This window comes from Nilaparvata lugens, chromosome X (assembly GCF_014356525.2).
Source record: "Nilaparvata lugens isolate BPH chromosome X, ASM1435652v1, whole genome shotgun sequence".
Classification (NCBI taxonomy): Eukaryota; Metazoa; Arthropoda; class Insecta; order Hemiptera; family Delphacidae; genus Nilaparvata; species Nilaparvata lugens.
The window spans coordinates 105,669,100-105,691,337 of NC_052518.1; the positions used below are offsets into that span (position 1 = coordinate 105,669,100).

Consider the following 22,238-nt stretch of genomic DNA (forward strand, 5'->3'; position numbering starts at 1 on the left):
TTAAACATACTTATATGTGTGGGGGATGATGGTATGTGAAAACATATTTCTGTGTCAAATTCCTCAGTGAATTTGAGGAGTGATGCCCCCGTTATATTTGTAGTTCGGCAACCAAAAGCCATGTGCTTGGCATTCCAGTCACCAGCTACAAATATGCTGCGGGAGGAGGTGAAAATTTGAGATAGGGTGTTTGTGTTAACTGGTCTATTTCTGGGTGGGTTGTATAGAGAGACAAAAGTAACTGGTGTATTCTGTACAGAGATTGTAGCCGCTATTACATCCATGTCTGGTATGGATGGAAGTGGGTGTACACAGAAGGAGTGTCTTCTGTGTACTAGAATTGCTACACCACCATGGGTTCGATTTTGCTCAGTGGGGGGGCGGTCATAGCGTAGGCAGTGATATGAGGGGAATTTAATTGGCATAGTAGTTGGCATTTGTGTTTCCTGAATTAGAGCCACATCAATATTCAGGTCACTAAGAAAGTGACGAAGTTCGTCTATTTTGTGTCTTAGTCCATCTGCATTGAATGAAATAATTTTGAAATTATTCATTTTAGTTCAACAGGGAGGGGAGTGCACTAATAAGAATGGCAATGGCTTCACCAATGTTCAAGGCATTGATGAGACGTGGTAGGGTACTTACCACCCATTGAACGAATTTTTCTGAGCTCAGAAAGCTCAGTAGACCTCCCTGTCCCTGTTGAGATTGTGAGGAGGGAGGTTGTGAACTTCCCAAGTTTGACTCCACTGAAGGTGGTGTCTTTGTTTGGGAAGGGAGAGAGGGGAAGTTCGATTGAGAGATGACAGGGGGCGGAGGAGGAACCCATTCCATGGGGAGAGAAGGGAATATATTCTTCTCCACTGGTTTGTAGGTCTTTGTCACGATTTTAGTGACCTTGTGATGTTGTTTAGGTGGTGAGGGGGCAGAGCTTTTCCCCGCGTCCGCGAGAGCAGCCACAGAAGAAGGAGGTGTAGTTATAGCCACACTCTCCTCTCTCAGCGACTGCCCCGCGATTTGCGGACGCTTGGATGCCGCCTGAGTGGCTGCTGTCGGCGACTGAGTGGTCTCAGTTGACCGGGCAGCTTCAGGCGACTTCTTGGCCTTGTTAAGCAGTTGAAGGTGTACACGGCACCCTTTATAGTTGGCTGTGTGACTGCCCTGACAGTTCACACAGATGGGTTTTTCAGTGTTCAGATTTCTCTGACACTGAGAGGCAGTGTGGTCTTCACCACATTTCACACATCTGGGTGTGTGAAAACAGTTTATGGAGCTGTGGCCATACCTCTGGCATTTGAAACATTGAGGTAGGCCGGGCCTTGGTCTGTAGGGTTCAATTTGAACCTCTACAGAGCCGATGGATGAAAGAGAGTAGATTTTCTTAAAATCACCCTCTTTTTTTATTTTAATAAGAAAAAGGCTACAAGGCCTCCCACGACTTGTGATATTTTTCACTAGAAGTACGTTAAACCCAGCCTTTTTGAATGAATCGGCCAGGTCGGCTTGGTTGTGAGACCAGTGAAGGCCTCTGAGGACAACCTTCAGCTCAGAATCGCGCTCAGAGCTGAAGGTGTGAAAAGGGATTTTTTCCTCCACTAAAACCGACTTTACTACAGTAAAGTCAGCTTCAGTGGTGGTTTTAAGCACATAGTTACCACCCTTTAAAGTGGTAACTATTTTAGAAGAGGTTTTCAACTGTATTTTATCTGAAATTTTCGTCCAGTTTTGTGGCACTGGAAATACCAGTGGAGGAAAGAATTTCTGTGTCTGCGTGGGTGTTCTGTTAATAAGAGTAGCTTGTTCACTCACCCTATTCTGTTGTCGTCTCTGCTTTGGGGCGACGAGGATGAAGGGGTCCTCCTCTGCTTCACTGGTGGGCGCTGAGGTGGAGGGTGGTGTCGCCACCTTGGCTGCATAAGAGGCCGGCTGTTGGTGGTCGTTGCTGATGGGTGGCGGGGTGGAGGGGACTGTAGTCACCCCACTAGTCTGGTTGTTGGAGGGTGAAGTCTCGGGCGTCACCCCTCTCGCCGTGGTGGTTGTCAGACGAGGGGAGGAGCTGTCCGTTAGCTTTGTGAGTCTCTCCCTTCTCTGAACTGAGGGTCCTGCCTTGTGGGTGGCCCCCTGGGTGGTCCGCATGGCCGAGCGAAGGGTCGACCCACGGTTCATCCTCTCCTCCTGCTCCTTCTTCTCCTACTTCTTTCTACCTGCTGTAGGGCCGCTCCGATGTTGACTGCTCGGAGGCTCGAGCACGACTGTTACTCTCGAGGGTAGCTGAGTAGCCCCCTTTTATTCACAGTCCCCGAGTTCACCTGCGCTGCTATTGGCCGGCGGTGCTCGGCCAATAGAAACGCAGGAACGGGTGGCGGCGACTGAGGCGCACCCTGGTGGCGGGTGGGTCAACCACTCATTTGGTTGATGCGTGGCGTGGGGAGCAGAGCAGAGCGGCAGGCTGAAAGGTAGCGAACGCGAGGGATATCAAGCTTTTAGCAAATGTTCCTTTGCATCTTTCCAAACTTTCATAGTTTCGTCATTGAAATTATCTGGAAGGATTTCGTTGATGTGCCACACATTCAGCAGTGGATGATTTGGTTTGAATCTATACATCAATGAAAATGGGGTGCAATTTGTACTGTCATGTTTAGCTAAATTAAATGCTAGTTGGAGAAATGACGTCACACTTTCGTCCCATTTATTTTGACTAGTAGCATGAAAAGCTATCAGAGCACTATGTAAACGCTCAGCTAAATTCGGGTTAGGGTAGAATGGACTTGTAGTACTATGTCTTATCCCAAGTTGGAAACAAAAATTTTTGAATTTTGATGACGTGAATATTGAAGCATTATCGGAAATGATACAATTGGGTGTTGAAAAATTCATGAAAATTGACTGCAATGCTTTTATCACTGGTTCTGAATTGGCTTTTCGTAGTGGAATCAACCAACAAAATTTTGAGAATACGTCAATACAACTGAAAATATACATATTCCCTTGAGTCGTACGTATGAATGGACCAACAGTGTCGATGTGAAACATTGCTAAAGGTTCTTCCTCTATTCTGGAAGAAAGAAATCCATAGTTTGTTTGTTGTGCAGACTTACTCTGACCACATATTATACATGATTTAACTAGATATTGAATATCTTTCCTCATATTTGGCCAATAAAAATGTTCAAAGATTCTGTTGATAGTTTTTGAAATTGCAAGATGTGCACCGAGAATGCTGTCATGATAGTATCGAAATATGAGGGGCACTAGAAGTTTGGGTACTACAATTCTGAGCTTTTCTTGGTTTCGAACCTTTATTACTAATACTCCGTTGGAAGTACTGTAAGGAAACTGATCTTGGTGATTAGCAATTTTCTTCATTATGTCAGAAATGAAAGGATCATTTTCTTGATGTTTTCTGATGTCGGTAAACACTAGTGGGAAATCTGTGATTTTCAATGTATTTACGAGATTCAATACATTTTCACTTTCAATTTCCTTATTTCTATTCTCTTCTTCTTCGATATCACTCTGATCTTGATACATCGTGGATAAGCAATCAGCGGTCACATTTAAACGACCAGGAATATGTTTCACTTCAAATTGGAATGCTAGAAGTCTAAGTATCCATCTTCCTAAACGACCAATTTGTTTGTCCTGTCGTAGGATCCATAGTTATCGGTTAATAATAGGAATTTTGCATGTTGAAGGTAAAGTTTGAATCTTTCCATCAAATCTTGGTTCTTTTTACTTTCAAAGGAAAATTTAAATCGTGGTCTGAAATTGAAATAATACCTCTTGTTTAATAGGTCTATCACTAATTGCGTGTGATGTATAAAATCACAACCAAGTATAACTGGAGCTGAAAGGTTATCACAAATATGGAATCGAAATTTCCAACTGAAGTTTTCTATTTTGATCTTTATGAACACTGCTTCCTTTAAATTCAAACCTTCATTATTAGCTGTGACACAATTAAGATGATCTTCTTCAACTCGTAATTCAGGATTAGTAATCAATAACTCATCGAAAACCTTTTTTGAAATGATACTTCTACTTGCACCGGAGTCTATTAAAGCGGTTGTATGCATGCTATTGTTTCCAATTTCGCAAACTACAAAGGGAATAATTTTATTCGTTAAAGCTGCAGTTTTTATCTTGTTGAGAGATTTCTGCGCTCTCCTTTTGCAACGTTTATGGAATTTATTTTTCCTCTCTGTCTTCCCAGCTTTGAATAATATCTTTTTACTTCTTGTTTCATACTTGGAATCAATGGAGTTAATGTAGTAGTTATTACTATCAGTTTGATGTACTAAATCTCTATTCAACTTAACTCTGAGCTTCTTCTTTTGATTGGATTTCTCTAGTCAGGTCTTTACATTTTTACACTCATTATCATAATGACCCAAGTTATGACATTTGTAACATTCAACGGTATTTAAATTCTTGTTAGTATTTAAATTTTGTGTCGTTGTATTCCTTTGAACATTTTTATTATTAGGATTTGATCTACACACCCTAGCCGTATGTCCTAGCTTTTGACAAACATAACATCTCCTTGAGACAGTACCTACTTCATTAAATGATCGTGGCTCTCTCCCATTTGAATTTGACTCTAATCTATTCAGTTAATAATCCAGTTATAACGTTTAAGAAAACTATTGATAATTACTTTTCCCCATGAACTATACGACATAATATTCATGAAAACAAATTAATAATAACATTTCTATTTTACTTGAGTGAATTACTTTTGAAGTTAGTCAACTCTCAGAATGAACAACCTTAAATATAATAAAAAAGTATAACAAATAGTTTACCTTGAATAGCGGGTTTGAGTATAGCTTATATACAAATATCTTCATATGTCGAAAAATTCAAAATCACTTAACAAAATAGAAAGAAAGAAACTTGAAGTGAATAATCACATCGTGGAGTAGTTGTTAAACCTAGGGCTGCTTGCTGGCAACTGAATAAGGAGAAAATGATTTCTCCCCTCTACCAATGCCTCGCACTGGCTGGGTGCTCACCCACAGCTGGCTGAGTAAGCACAAATTAATAAATGCTCTCTTGTTCTTATTCTTCTTCCTAAATGTTAATACTTATTTGCCATTTTATAAATGAAAGGGAAATGAAATTTGATTCATAATCAAAATTCGTTTCAATTTTTGTAGGATCTGAAGTGAAGTTGGAACTTGTCCAAGTTTTGCAGAACAGGCTGAACGATGCGGTGCTGGAAGTTGTTTCAGTTATGCTAGCTCGTAATCCAATGTGCAAATTATCACCTGAAGATGTACATTTCATCCAAAAACCCAACAGTACTCCGGATAATTTCATAAAGGTAAAGTGGGGATACAATATCTAGACGCCATTTCCGTATTACATCTTCCTATTTTATAAAATTTACAGATGTAAATTACTGAGATATTACAATTATTGAAATGCTAATGAATTAATTATTATTAATTATTATTATTATTATTATTATTATTATTATTATTATTATTATTATTATTATAATTATTATAGCGCTCATCGAATTTCCATCTAGCTGTTTACCCTGTTGTCAATATTTGCAGTAGCAGAAGTCTTCGGGGTGAATTACAGCATTTAATTTGGATTTTCGTTTAATAATAATTATAAAATTTATTTGAAGATAGTTTAGACTTGCATACAAGTGAAAGCGATTCTTAGTATGGCCACTAACGGTAGAACATGCATGATTCACATACATTGTTCATCAGGCCCTGAAATTGATCAGTTGCGACCTGAAAACTCTGACACCAGACCTGAGCCAGCCAGGTCACAAGATATTATTTTTTGTGTAGTTGAGAAGTTGATATTGTGGTAATTATTAATATTGAATGAAAAAGACTTCAGATTTTTTGATACTTAGAAAGACCGGTTTCGGTTATTACACCATTGTCAATCTCTGATAAACTAAAACTGAATACAAGAGCAGCAGAATTTATACTAGTAGGCGAGTACTGCTATTGGTCGAGGGCATGAACGCCTGCCACAATTTCTTAGTCTTTTTCATTCAACTCGATATTATCATTATCATCAGCGAGAGGTTTCTAACATAAAATATACAGCCAATAACAATAAATGAACTACTGGAAAATTACAAATTATAATGATAGAAGAATAATCCAACCTCAAATAGAGCAGCGTTGGAAAACTAAACACAAAAAATCTGGTGTGGTACACTCACACAACTTTCCTTGCTCATTGAACTGTAAGCCTTATTCTTAAAAACGAGAATAATTTAAGGGAATAACATAATGACGATTGGCGGCAACATATTTGAAACTACGATAAGACTACTCTATATGTTTATATATAATTGTTTTCAGAGTACTTTTTCCTTTGAGTTGATTTTTTAAAGTCGTCAAAACAGCTGTTCTACAGATGAAATATCTGGACTATGTGTTCTTTTTATAAACTGCTCTACCTACCTACCTCATGCACGAGAAGGAGGTTACAAAGTCAATTTCTCAAGGATGGGGTGGACCCCCCATTAGTTTCCCAGAAAGGAGACTCATGCCAGTTGATAGAGCTGATAAATAACTATACAGGGAAGGAATTTGAAAAAAATCGGTCTAGTCATTTTTGAGAAAATCGTGAAAAACATGTTTTTTTAGTCATTATTTGCCATTTTTCTCAAGAATATTACGTAGCTCCTGCAATTTGAGTTACAAAAACCGAACCCTGCTCGAAGCATTTCGCTGTGATGACACAATAATGTAAGATGACCGTGTAGCATGCGAGTTTATCGCCTTAGGTGATTTACGAGTCTGTTATCTACTCACACAACACATAATATAGTTGTGTATGAATTCTCATTCACGATTATGTATTTTGAATATTATTAAAACACAATAAAACTTATCAAGTGTCCTTTTATTTTATCTCAACACAACTTGTTTCAACTCTTCAAGAGCAATTTTCAAGTGTAGATAAAATAAACAAAGTTGAATTGATGCGACCTGTGTGTTTATATGATTATCATTCATATATTTAATTTCATGAACTGCAAAACTTTACTTGAAAATGAAGTTGTCTTAATCTAACTAAATTAAGTTCATTAATTTATTTTTGTTGCTGTATGAATATGAAATTCTTCTTTCTACCAATATAAATTCATGTAGGGGACAGGAAATTCACGAATGACGCATCATCACGTCTCAACTACTCAACTTATTAACTTGAAATTTTGCATATAGATTCTCTTAATTTACGGAGGATGGTTATAGGCCTATTTTAAATTCTTCAAGATTTCAGTAGGTCACGTTTTTATGAGGAGCATGTAATATTAGTACCTGCTAATCGATATTCAAGCCCAACCAGTTGATTAACATGGAAAGTTGAATGAAATGACATTATGTATTGATGTTTACAGTTCACCATACCTTTGCATGCAACCAGTTATCTGCAAGCTTTGGCTTATTTCCTTCGACAAAATCTACTGCAATTTCTGCACATGCCCAAGTACACTGATTCAAGGATCCACAATCATTTTCAGGTAGATTCAATTCTAATTCATTTTCTTTTATTTTCAGAAAGTGCAAAATTTTACAATTCAAACCCCTGAAAATTACTCCTCTAATATGGAACAAGTCAAATAGTTGACATTGTGAATCAATAGTGCATGATCGAACGGAGCTATGGCGAGGTCCACGTTATAATGGCAGTATTTGATTAATCCTGGTGTTGCTATCCTTGTCTATCATTTGTCAAAGCAAGTAGTGCTATTCTTTTCTAGCTCTGCAACGCTAGAAAAGCGTTTATTGCCTTAACGTCGCCATTTTTCAAGTGCAAATAAAATGTATTTATCTATCTAACTATCAACGCTGCTAGATCGTTTCATCAACAATGTAAAAATGTAATTAGTTAACAAAATATCTAATCTCAACTATGAATTTTTATCTATTTCATAATTGAAAAATATATTTTCATGTCGAATAAAATAAAACTGATAATTTCAAACAAAAATGAACAGTTAATATTACATCAGGTATAAGCTATCCTCTATAGAAGGCAGTGGCAAGGCAGAGATTCGGCAACGATGGTCTCTTATAATTTTCCACTGCCATTATAACGTGCTCTGCCTCACTATAGGACTGCTATTCTAGACCGCAGTTCCATAACAGTAAAAGAGTTCCAACAGAAAAAATAACTGTGGAAATATTAACATTCAGCGGCTGACTATAATACTCGTATATTATTAATAGTATTATATTGACTCCAATATAATATCAATCGATTAAATAATTTCAAGTATTATAACTTTATATCAATGTAAAATAAATTTATATCCTTCTTATATAACTGTATAATATGTTTAATTTTGACATTACTTCCTTGAAGGATACAACGATTATTCAATAGAGGGCATCATATTAGATGTCCACAGCTAATAGACATGATTATAAGGGCTAGACCATATTAGGCGTTTTTACAGGCGCCAACCCAATCAGTCAATCGGAGAGCTTCCTGCCCTGCCGACTCTAAAAACGCCTGAAAAAATCGCTCAATATGGTCTCGCCCTTACTATAATTGTATCTGTTGAAGCTTCCGCTTCCTATAAAAATGAATCTACGTATTTTATTTTCCTGTGTCAATAATTAATTGTCTAGATTAGACAATGCCCCAGGCGCGGATCCAGGACCCTGACCTGGGGGGGGGGCGATTTTGTGTTGGTGATGGAACACCCCCTCCCCCACCGTTAGACACTATCGATACCCCCTACCCGGAAAATTGTTGAAGTTTTTAATTTAAAAACAATATTTGAGAGCTTTATTTGTTGATATTAATTATATTTTTTAATTTGTTCATTAAAATGCCAAGGTCATGATACTTATTTCTGCAACTACAGTTGTTGATCCAGTCACTATATACATTGGCGCTTGCATTTTATATTGTAGTTCTGATTTTTCAATTTTTCGGATACATAAGAGAAGGCCAGAACCAAATTTTTCATGAAAATTCCCTTGTGCTAGATACTGATGAGTGGCCCAAAAACCTCGTATTTTCGGTTCATTTTCCAATTTTCAGCTGTTTCCGCCAAATCCTGTAATCGAACTGGAAAATTTGCTCTGGCCTTTTATTTAGATTATGGAATTCCTAATAAAATGAGATCATTATTTGAAACATGTATCTTCAATGAGTACTGAGTTACAATTTTTCAAGAAAACATTGAAATTTTAAGTAAAAATCAATTTTGATGAATTTTAGTATTTGATCAACAATATTTTCCGATTGTTACCATTTAAATGTATAATTCAAAATTCCTCTGTGCTCCACAATTTGAGACCAGGTAGAGCGCTCTAGGTATCGCCAATACAGGTACAATTACAGATAAACCTTGCAACAATTATCCTTGTATTTTGGAAAACACCTAAGTTTTAGCTTCAAACATCATCAGCAATAACTCCATTGTCATCACATCGAGATTCCGCACCATGATATAAGTTCATTAGGTCATGTTCTATTAAAACCACCCGGTTTTAGATGGACTTAATTTAGTGGAGAGGCGCGCATAAGGACACCTCAAGGATTTTAAACAATTATAACTTGTGACACACTGATCAGATGTCATTGTAACGCAGCTTCTCGGCTCGTCAAGGCTGTTCAAAACCATGATTGATTCCAAATTGTAGACAATTCCTTACTCTACGAGCTCAGTTGCCAAAATTCATCTTGAATCACTGTTTCCTATTATACCACTGAGTAGACCGTTAATATGAGGAGAGTATCTTCGATTTCTTGATTTTTATTAACGATCGAATCTTACATTACGATCATATTCTTCCATGAATTGTTCACAGCAACTAAAAGAGGAGATTCTATTCTAAAATTCAAGATCAAGTTTTTTTTTATAATAACGGGTTACCGAGACACATAGCTCTGAATATAGAAATTGGACATTTCTTTGTATATTGAAATACTTGTTAAATTACACTCATGGATGATTTTTTATTTTCGATCGAATTCGACTTATGTTGCATGATTTCAAACCGCCTTGACGAGCCGAGAAGAATGAGCTGTGGTACAATGAGATCTGATCAGTGTGTCAAAAGTTATAATTGTTTAAAATCCTTGAGGTGTCCTTATGTGCGCCTCTCCACTAAATTAATATCATGGTGCGGAATTTCAATGTGATGACAATATTGAGTTATTGCTGATGATGATTGAAGCTAAAATACAAGGAGCATTGTTGTCAGGTGTACCTGGAAATCTATATGAGATCCGATTACAGGATTTGGCAGAAATAGCTGAAAACTGGAAAATGAACCGAAAATACGAGGTTTTTGGGCCACTCTGTATCTATCACAAGGAAATTTTGCATGAATAAATTGGATCTGGACTTCTCTTTTTTTTACCCAAACAATATATTGAAAAATAAGAACTACAATATAAATTGCAAGCACCAATGTACATAATGACTGGACTAATAGGCAGTTTTTCCAAACACCACTTGGAAAGTGGGGGGCCTCCCCCTGGGTCCGCGCCTGTAATGCTCTCATTGTCTCAATGAACCAAGAATCTGATGTGTGTGCATTCTGGTAGGACTACACATACCCAAACGATTCGACCAGAAAGATACCAGAAGAAAATATACTGCTCTACAATCAGAGTCACTCTTCCGGCAATAAGGGTATTGCATGTATTGGATTCTCTGTTGTGAACGCTGATGGGAGTCTACTAGTGGCAAGGGATCAATGTCCGATTCCTTCTTCTGATGCATACTACAAAAAACCTCTCTCAGAATCAGAGTTCCACCCTTTCACCGAAACCTCAACTATCAGCGATCAAGAAATTAGTGAATCAGGTAAATTATTATTATTATTATATTTTTGTTGTGTGAAGCCACAAATTCTGAGCGGTGCTCAAGTGGCATACAACATGTCATTTTTAGAATGGAGTCACATGAATGCTCTAAAACACTCCTCAATGGTATAAGGACAAGCCTCTACCAGTGTCCTAATTATCTTTGAAACAAATAACTTATAGCTGCTACACAGCCTTATATCCTCAGGAATGCAATTAAAACATTTGAGTCCTGAATAGTACGGTCCCTTTTCGAGAAGAGTCAGTCTATGGATTGGGAACTGGAATAATCCTGTATTTTTACCTCGTGTTTCATAAGTATGACAAATTCTGTTAGCATTAAAAATATTTTTGTTTTTGAACACAAACGAAACAACTTCAAGGAAGTATATCGCTGGAACTGTAAGTAGTCGGAGTGCCTTGAATATGGTCTTACAGGAGAAAGATGGACCCACTCCCCCCAAAATCCGAATTGCTTTTTTCTGCATTTTCAAGTTTGTGTTCAAATGAATTCTTCCAGCCCCCCAAAACAAAATACTAAATCTAATGAGTGAAAGAAAATACCCATGGTAAACCTTTAGAGCTGTCTTGAGATTTGAATTCGACTTAACAGTCCTCAGAGCAAAGAGAGCATGGTAAAGCCTTTTCTGGAGTTTCTCTATGTGACCATCCCATTTCAAGTTTGCCTGCAATTCAATCCCCAGAAACTTTGTCTTATCAGTAGCAGGACACTCCCATCCAACAATAGATGGATCATTGTCATTACTTCTCATAGAGAACTTGATAAAATTTGTCTTGCTTAGATTAAGCTTCAAGGAATTATCATGAAACCATCCATTGAGCTGCTGCATGGCTATCTTAGCCTTCTCCATGACATCTTGATAGTTGTTTCCTTCAAGTAAGATTGTTGTGTCGTCAGCGTACAACACCAATTTACCATCAACATTGTAGGTCAGGTCGTTGATAAATATATTAAACAATGTAGGCCCAAGTATGGAGCCCTGAGGAACCCCTCGCTTAACCAGCTGCCATTCAGAAAGCACCTGAGAGCCCTCCCAATCATTTTTCACAGCCTGGTATCCATCCACAAGATAGGATCTCAAAAACACCTCTGCATGACCTCTAAATCCAAAAAAATTGAGCTTACTCAAAAGGAGTTCATGAACGACCATCTCGAACGCTCTGGATAAGTCACAGAAGACACCCACAGCCCTCCGCGACCCATCCAGAGCCCCCAACAAATCGGATATAACATCAAACGTGGCCGACTTAGTTGATGCACCCCTTCTGAAACCATATTGTTTATTATAAAATATTCTTTCACTCTCCAAGTAAGCGGACATCTGTTGAAATATAACCCTTTCGAAAATCTTGGAATAAAGTCGTCAATAATGCTATAGGCCGATAATTCTTTACATCTTTTCTACTTTCTTTCTTATGGATGGGTTTAATGACAACGAATTTTAGTTTCTGTATTCATTATTTAATTTATCATTCACACAATTCAAATAATTTAAGGCTTGTTTTGCCAGGGAATGTAGAGCTGGAATGTATAGTGAGGTCCACGTTATAATGACAGTGTATGATTGATAATAGTGTTGTTATCCTTGTCTAACATGCAACAAACAGATAGCACTATCTCTCTCTAGCTTTGCAATGTTGTCAGTTGGCCTGAAATATTTTATTTCACTTTTGACAGTGACTGTACAGAAGTAGACAAACAATACTCAGCCGCCCTGTTTTATTTTAATTTATAACAAAATTATAAAGTAGAGGAGTCGTATAATTGATTTTAAATGTATTTTTGAATGAATGAAATTATTTTTAGATATTACCGTATGAGAAACACAAATTATACTTGAAATGCAACATTAAAAGTTAATAACTTTGAGACCATCCTAGACTTTAGTTCACCGGAATAGGTTAGGCCTACACTGGTACCGGTATAAATAATATTGAAAGGTTATTTCATTATTATTTCCATTGAAATTATCCTATTATAGATAGGATTTCTATTTTTCTATTATTTTTAAAAGAAATTGGATTAGAATACCTAGCGAAAAACTTAATTGCTGTTGTTTTGAAGTTCAGATTGGTGAATCACAGCTTTTCAAATTAGCCGACATTTCAGGCTTGTAAATCTGATCTCAGTTATAAAAGCAAAGTTTAGAATCAAATTATGAAAAATAGATTTTATTGATGAATTTAATTAATTTGACATGAAATTTATAATTTAATCAAAGGAATTGAAATTAATATTAGATCAAATTTATTGGGATGAATTGAATAACAGCTGTGTACACTCAGTGGCAAAATGGAGTCCATTTGGCAACGTTGTTCTCGTATCTTCCTTCACTGCCATTATAACGTGGACCTCACTATAGCGTGTGGCACGTACCCACAGAGCTCAATACGTACTGGAGACAACAGTGTTTCAGAAGCTGTGTTTTATCTAGTGTGGCTGGTTTTAATTGAAGCAAACAAGAAACAGTTGACCGCTGACCTATTCAAGCCTTCACTCTTTTTTGTTCAACATAATTTTCTTTTCATCTATGGGTTATTGTCATCTAAAAGAAAAACATAAAAATAGTAGTAACGCTTTTCTTCCTCTCCTGCTTTAACATGTTAAATTAGTGAAACGAAATAGTTACATTTCTACTATAATAATTACTATAAATAACGGCTGTCACGTTGGGATGCCGATCATAAGGCACTAGAAGGTGGATGATAAGAGAATCGTTTGATGAACTTGATGTATCTCTAATAAGATGCACAGAGTGTGCTGATATATTTGACTTTCATGGTAAATTTAGTAATAGAGATTCTATGGGAAACGGCAGTGGCATGGGCTTCTCGGTCATTCATCAGAACATACGTAGTTATAGACGTAACTTTGACGAATTTTCAACAGTATTACAGGGATTAGGGCATAAGTTTAACTGCATAATATTAACTGAGGCATGGCTTAACGACGACAGCCATCCAATTAACATTTCAGGTTACCATTCTTTTAGATCATTCAATAATCTGAACCAGAGCGATGGGTTGGTGGTCTACATCGATGAAGGACTTCCAGTCACTTGCAATGAACTGGTACTGGGCGGTCTGGCCACCTGTCTCTCTCTCACCTTTACCTGGGCGGGGGCGGCATGCGAAATTCTAGCTGTCTACCGCAGCCCCAGCACTAATCTAACTACATTCATAAACGCGTTAAACGTATATTGCAATGAACAATCGCCAGGTGTCGTCCGAATTCTGGCAGGTGATTTCAATTGCGATACGTTGAATGTTGCCCCTGGCTCTGTTGAGGAGCATTATATCGATATTTCGAGTGACGCAGGATTTGTGCCCTGTATTGACAAGGTTACACGGCCGGCCAGCGGAACCTGTATTGACCACTTTTTTGTCAAGCTTCCGCGTTTCTTCAATGCATCTTCTGTTATTCTGCAGTCCTCGGTTACCGATCACTATGCTATTTGCTTGAATATATTATCGACAAAAACTCATAAGCCGCCTAATACAGATAGAGTCATTATTAAAACAGACTGGAAAAAGGTGAGGAACACACTTTCTAGTCACAATTGGAATAGAGTCATTGAACAAAACAACGTTGACAATGCAACAGATATTTTCATTGAATCGGTACAAAACATAATTGCCGAAAAATCACATGAAGTAAAAGTTTCATCTAGAAATACTCAACTCAAACCATGGATAACTGCTGGACTAGTAAATTCTATTCGACATCGTGATAAACTCAGAAAAAAACTCAATAGACAACCATTTAACTATCTCCTTAGAAATGAGTTTACTCAATATAGAAATATGCTACATTCAGCAATCAAGCGAGCCAAGTATAACTATTACAAAAACAAAGTTGAAGAAGCGACTGGTAACCCTAGAAAATTTTGGTCGGTTATAAACGAAATCTCAGGTCGTATAGATAATAGTAAATCATTCCCCGTTAGTGCATTCTCCCGCCCTGGTGAAGTCATCGACTCTCAAAAAACTAAAGAAATTGCCAACCAATTTAATCAATATTTTGCCAAAGTTGGGACAAACCTAGCAAATTCTATAATAACCCAGGATGCACCAGTAGTGAGAGATGATGAACATGCTGCGGACTCTGAATTTCAACTGCAACCGGTCTCAAGGCAGGAATTGGAGGAGGTAGTGAAGAGTTTGAAAGGGCGATCAGCTCCAGGTTGTGATGGAATCCCTACTAGAGTGATTAAAAACAATATTGACATATTAATACATCCTATCCTACATATAGTCAATTTAAGCATTCTGGTTGGACACTTTCCTTGCGCTCTCAAAACAGCCAGAGTAATACCTATTTATAAATCAGGCCCCTAAGGCATATTCTCCAATTACAGACCTATTTCTTTGTTGGCAACATTATCTAAAATAATCGAAAAGTGTATAAAAATACAACTGACTAAGTATTTAAACGAGTACAATCTCATCTCCAACTCACAGTATGGTTTTCAAAAGTCCAAAAATACATCTGATACTCTTTTCAATATGTCTAGGGCTATCTCAAGTAGTATTAAATCAAGAAGAAAAGTACTGATAACCTTTTTGGACTTGGCAAAAGCCTTTGATACAGTTGACAGGAGAATTTTAATAAAAAAACTTGAATCATTGGGGATAAAAAATATCTCTCTCCGATGGTTTAAGAGTTACTTTCACAATCGACAGCAATCAGTTTGCATAAATGGTGAAAATAGTGATAAAGAGAATGTTGAGTATGGGGTAGTCCAGGGAAGCACCCTTGGGCCACTGCTATTCCTAATCTATATCAACAATCTGTCAAAATTAGTAGTTGAAGGTGAGTTGTATCTGTTTGCTGATGACACAGCACTAGTGTCTACTGGGAGCACTTGGGAGGAGGCCTACATGAGTGCTTCAATTGATTTGTCAAAAATAAAGAACTGGTTTGATCACAATAGCCTTACAGTAAATGTGGAAAAAACGAAGTTTATGCCAATAGTTACAAGAAATCAAGCTGATCCAGGCTCTCTAATACTAACGATGCATTCTTGTAATAATCCCAGGTCTGCTGGATGTAATTGTAGTATGATTGAGCGCGTTGATCATTACAAATACCTGGGCGTTGTCTTGGATTCCAAGATGAGTTGGGTACAACATGTCCAGTGTGCTAAGAATAGGCTCAGAAAGCTGCTTCACGCATTTTCAGAGCTTAGTAATGTTCTGAGTGTGGATCAGTGCAAAGTAGTTTACTTTGCCTATGTCCAATCTATAATACTATATGGAATTCTAGCTTGGGGAGGGGCTTCCTCCTCAGTCATTGAGCCTCTCGCAGTCACCCAAAGATCAATTATAAAAACAGTTTTAAAGAGAGACTTTAGATACCCAACAAGACAATTGTTTATCGAATTTCCCGTACTGAATGTTAGACAACTTTTTATTAAATCCTTGTTGATCCACATAAAAAAATACAAAACTGAACTTCTGGGAGAAACAGTTAACCATAGCTACTCAACTCGCCACAGATCCAATTACAGCTTTGAGATACCTCAGCTGACTCACGGCTCTGAATTGACAAATCCTTCATACCTGGCCCATGTCTTGTACAGAAATGTGCCAGGGGTGATTAGGGAAGCAGAGGCATTTAGTTTGGTAGTGTTTAGGAAGAGGGTGGACAGGTGGCTGTACCAGATTGGTTGGGAAGCTTCAGAAGAACTACTCCAATCTCGTTATGCTTGGTGACCAACACGACTTCAAGGTTTCCAGACAATTGATTGGTATTTATTTTATCATTGATATAACCGATTTGACTGTTTTGCCTTTCTGGTTTATGCTTTTTTTTCATTCTCTCTTCTGAGAATTTCTGGAATCCCTGCCACTGCGGTCTTCAAAAAAATATTGTTATTTCTTCTTTATTTATTCTTTTATCAATCAAGGTATTAAGTATACTTATTCCTACATACATATTCCTACATACTCATTCTTAAATATACATCAGCACATATATTATCTATTTTATAATCAGAATATTAATAATACATCCATAATATAAGTGTATTCTCTATTATTTACTTCTATGAGCAGATTAAGCTTATTATGTATAAAGTGGAACTCCCCCCCTACACACAGATGGATAGTCTAGTAGGGGGATTCCAAAATATGTTGTATATTGTATTTCTTATTCGTGTAATATGTTTTTGGAAATAAACTGAATTGAATTGAATTGAATTGAGTTGAAATAAAATAAAAATATCTAGTACAGTACCCTTTTTATCAATTCCATAATAATTCATGGCTTTGAAAGGCTTCAAAAAATTTGAAATGTCATCTCAATTCCACTTTGAGCTCATTCTTCTTCTCTGCAGTAGGCCTACATATTCCTGCCATTTTCATAACAAATACCAATACGTCACAATAATGAAAGTGCGACCACGTGACCCGCTTCAGAAGAATCGCGATCAGTTGAAATCGGGAATGCTTGCATTTCCCATTTTTTTCAATGGTCAGCTGGTCAATAAACAGGTTTGTTTTTGCATGCCGCCGGTGTCACATTTCAATTTTGTGGCAAATACTCATTTAAGGTGGGTTTTCGTTTGTGTGTAAACTTCCGTCGTCGTAGACTACGTCTGATGACATTCATATTGTCCAAATTCTAAATGTGCTAAAGCAGCTGATCAAAAGTAATTCGTGATTCGTGTTCATTATCTAAGAATGGAAACATTCCGAATAACATTAACATATTGCCATTTAAAAGTATAAGCATAACCTTCTGCTTTAAGACTTGATTAAACATAATCTTTCAGGTTATTTAGACAAATTGAAATCTACCTAATCTGAGATTCTCTTACCCTGTCGTGGTAGACGACGGCATTCACAAAAACAAACAAAACCTCATCTTTAGATAGCTATTTGCATTTTAGTCAGCTGTTTATATTTTCTGCATTCCATTTCTTTAAGCCATTCTATTTCATAATGGCTCTCATGAGTTAAAGCATCTGTAGGGGGGGGGTTACTTAGTGATACAAATTCAAATTTATTCACACTCATAAGAATAAGAATAAGAATAAGAATAAGAATTTTATTTGCCATTAAACATATAACATCAATGCAATAGGCTTCGTCAAAATATAAATTTGAAATACATATTACAATATAATATATAACATGAAAACTAATTATAGCTCACAGTCTAGCAATACTACTAATATCACAGTCTAGAAATTCTCTTAAGTTATAAAATGGATTCTTTTTCAGCCAATTCTTTACCACTAATTTAAAGCTTTTTTCTTGCAAATTTCTTATTGCTATGGGGATTTTATTAAACATTACATGCCTCTGATACATATGACTCCTATGAGTTCTAGACAATCTTACATAGGGTGTGAGAAGGTCACCGTTTTGTCTGGTATTGTAATTATGGTTATCACTATTCTGAAGATAATTTCCCAAATTGTTTCTCACCTGGATTAGATTGTAGTAAATATACAATGAAGTCACAGTCATTATACCGAATTTAATAAAACTCTCTCTACAGGAATCTCTTTGCTGCAGGTTAGCAATAATTCTGATGACTTTTTTCTGTAGTATTAACACCCTTCCTGCATTGCTGCTGTTCCCCCACAGCATAACTCCATAACTGATGAGTGAGTGGAACAGGCCAAAATAGGTCATCAGTAGTGTTTGAGTACCTACGCAATATTTTAACTTCCTTATAAGATAGACTACTCTTGAAATTTTCCTGCATACAAACTCCACTTGCTCTTTCCATGTTAACTTATTATCTAAATATAAACCTAACAATTTGACTGATCTATTCTCACAAACATTGTTCGCCAATGAAAAATATATATTCTCAGTCTTATCATTATTAATTGCTAATCTATTAGATTCAAACCAGGCCGTAGACAATTGGATACTCTCTATCAACCTTGCTGTAACGTCTTCCTGTCTTTTTTGAGAGCACATCAATGATGTGTCGTCTGCATACAGTATTGGTAGACAATTATTAGATGATACACTACAATGAAAGTCATTCATGAATATTAGAAATAGGAATGGGCCCAATATCGACCCTTGAGGTACTCCTGCTATCACCTTTACAACTTCTGACTTCTTACTGTTTATAATTACAACTTGTCTCCTATTCTGCAGATAAGACATGATTACATTTAGCTCACTGCCCAAGATACCATAGTGGCGTAATTTATTCTCCAGAATAGAGTGTGATATGCAGTCGAATGCTTTTTGTAAATCTATTAGACACACACCTGCAATTAACTTATTCTCAAATGCTTCTAATATCTTATTAACAACAGTCTCAACGGCTGTTATGGTAGAATGTTTCGGTCGGTAACCATATTGATGTTCATAGAGTAAGTCATTGGAATTAAAATAGTCGTACAATTGAACAAACATACAGGCTTCAATAATCTTACCTATTATAGGAACTAAAGCTATTGGTCTGTAACTATTAGGCTGCGTTTTATCACCTTTCTTGTAAACCGGAGTTACCTTACTGAGCTTTAAGCAATCTGGAAATTTTCCACCCATAAGAACTGAATTAATCAGAAATGTAAGAGGTGTCAGTATACCTTCTATGAAACCTTTGACAACGACATTGCTCAGGCCATAAAATAACACTAGCTTGACAAATACAACAATAATCCAACTAAAATTTAATAATAGATTGTAAGTAATAGTATATAATATAATAATATATAATATAATATTAATGTGAACAATAACTGCTCACAAAGTGCTTCATGAAGCACTTGTCCGTGAGCAGGAGTTGAGGTTTAATCGGATATAGGAGGAGAAAAAAGCCTACACACACACAAACACACACACATTCAATCACCATCATCAAGTAATTTTATTGATTGATTGTAGCATTTCCTCTCTTTAAATATACTTATATTATGAAATGTAGTTCAAACTGCGAAAAAAATGGGAGGAAGAATCACCAGTATAATTTTTTTTTCAACATGATTCAGGTCAAGAGAGGGAAAAAAATGAAAAAATAAAAGATGAGACATAACAGTGATAAATAAAACAATGTTTGCAGATCAAAGCTCAAAGCAAAGGTTAAACTTTAAAGGATACAGAAGTAACTACAGTAAAAAGGCCATACTACACTGAAATTCATATTCAATAATGGATTAGATTAGATATTAGCACCATGTGTTTCTCAGCTTACTACTTTGAATAAGTCTTCTACTTCTAATGGTGAATGAAGCCATAGCCAACTCTTCGTTTGATTTAGGAATTTCTTGAGATTCTGTAGCTTTCTAATCTCATCTGGGAGAATATTAAAGAATTTAGGTCCAAGGAATAAAAAGCATCTCTGGAAGGTAGTGCTGTTTGGTTTACAACATCCCAGTGCTTTTATCATTCATTTTCTCTCTTCCTTTCATTCTATAATAATTATTATACGATAATTATTTTTCATTAACATGATCTTGCCATTGAATGTTATTGTTTAATAGCAGGTGACTCAACTTTCATCGAGTTTCGTGTCTGGAAACAAGGCAGAGTGAATATTGAATCGCTCACACATATGCTGAAAGCTTCCATACGACATACTCTCTGGGATTTACTTATGGAGTACAACTTACTCACTGCTCCTCTCACTCAACCTTCTGCAGGTACTATTTCATATTTTCAAATCAAATTTATTTCTATTTTCACATGATATAATATAATAAAAATTCATATTAACTATTCAATTAAAGTGAAAATTACCACCATCAAAATTATAACTTGCTAGACTGGATAGACTAATCCTAAAACTAAATTTAACAATTTTTAAATACTAGCACATTACAAGAACTAGAACATTATATAATAAATAGTTTAACAAATAAAACCATAATCGACTTCCAAAACATCTACAGTTCCAGCTCCGCCACAGCCGGTTCTATGTCAGGACATTCTAAGGTAATCTTTTGCAATTTATATATTTTCGAGTGACGGGCTTACAACCCTCGCAATAACCGGGTGACCCAGAATATCGGCAACTTTTAAAAACGCCATAAAACATTAATGGGAAGGGGAAAATGATCTTATCCAAACTAATGTAAAGTTCAAGGCTTGCCATTTAAGAATTATTAATAAGATCTATCACTTTTTGACAATTAGTTGATTTAGATGGCTTCCTCCTGAATGAATACATGTTCAAGTCTGTGTTGACGATTCCTCATTGATCACTGCAACATCTCATTTGGGATATTACGGATTTCATTTTGAATTCTGTTCCACCTTTTAATTAATTCAAAATTATTGATCAAATTGTGAGTGAAATTCACACTGCACGGCAGTTAATGGCAACTGTGCGACTGATTATTGTTTGGTAACCGTATAATCTCACGATTAGGCTGCGTTTCCTGGTCCTATGAATCGCCAGATCTGTCCACCTGCGATTTTCTGTTTGTGGAGCTATCTCAAGTCAAACGTTCTCACAACTTGACCAATAATTGTGGTTGAATCATAGCATACAATTCAGAATGAAATTAACAATATGCCAGCTGAAATGTTGCCGCATTCATTCAGGAATCTCAACACTGATTTCAAGAGTGTTTTCGTGCAGGAGGAAGCCTTCTTAATGAAGTCATTGTCAAAAAGTGATAGATCTTATTAATAATTCTTAAATGGCAAGTCTTGAACTTTACATTAGTTTGAATAAAATCATTTTGCCCTTCCCTTTTTTGTTTTATGGAGTTTTAAAAAACTCCCATTATTCTGGGTCACCCAGAATAAGTGGCTGAAAGATTGCTGGCGCTGACAGTTCAATAGTATAATTATAATTTCATTGGTTAATTTATGTAAATTTTTGAATTCATTGCAATCAGACTATGATTTGATGGCTGTAATTAATGATATTCTGATGTTTCAGAACAAGAAAAGTTGGTTGATCAAGAACTTGCACCTATTCATCAAACCATAACAGTTCCATGGTTGAAGCTTGCTGTGAGCATGGGTGTTCCCGCAGTCAAGCCACTTTACATCAACCTTACAGCAAGGTCAATTTGTTACCTCTACATCTTCTTCAATCTATGGCACATAAACTATTTTAGATTTTAATCATGATTAAATTCCACAAGAATCATTCAGAGAATGTTTTTTTGAAAAGAAGGATTACTAGTGGAATTTAATCGGGATTGAAGTTAACAGACTTTTTGCAACCAGGTGTCGGAGTTTCTCTATGAAGTTTAAACCTTCATTGGTATTGAGCTTGGCAAGCCTTTAAGGTATTGAAGCTTTTTTTATCTAATGAGTTTGAATGCAAATCTCATTTGAGATATAACTTTAGACGGTTTATGGTTCAGGTTGGTCAATCGAATTTAACGATATTCCAACATTCATATTATTTCAATGGCCCTGGATTGTTCAATTTAGTCTCACAAGATCTCAATTGCCTGGAGCTTTCA

At 36.4% G+C, this 22,238-nt stretch overlaps 1 protein-coding gene across 1 annotated transcript in view; it reads left to right on the forward strand.

Annotated features, from left to right (window-relative positions):
• The window catches only part of LOC111049408 (KICSTOR complex protein SZT2), a 123,537-nt gene that overhangs the window by 67,246 nt on the left and 34,053 nt on the right, over positions 1–22,238 (forward strand). Inside the window, exons 24-28 of the mRNA XM_039442183.1 lie at positions 5,160–5,326; positions 7,388–7,510; positions 10,558–10,819; positions 20,298–20,456; positions 21,704–21,885. Of these exons, the coding sequence (XP_039298117.1) occupies positions 5,160–5,326; positions 7,388–7,510; positions 10,558–10,819; positions 20,298–20,456; positions 21,704–21,885 (893 nt within the window). The remainder of the gene's footprint in view (positions 1–5,159; positions 5,327–7,387; positions 7,511–10,557; positions 10,820–20,297; positions 20,457–21,703; positions 21,886–22,238) is intronic.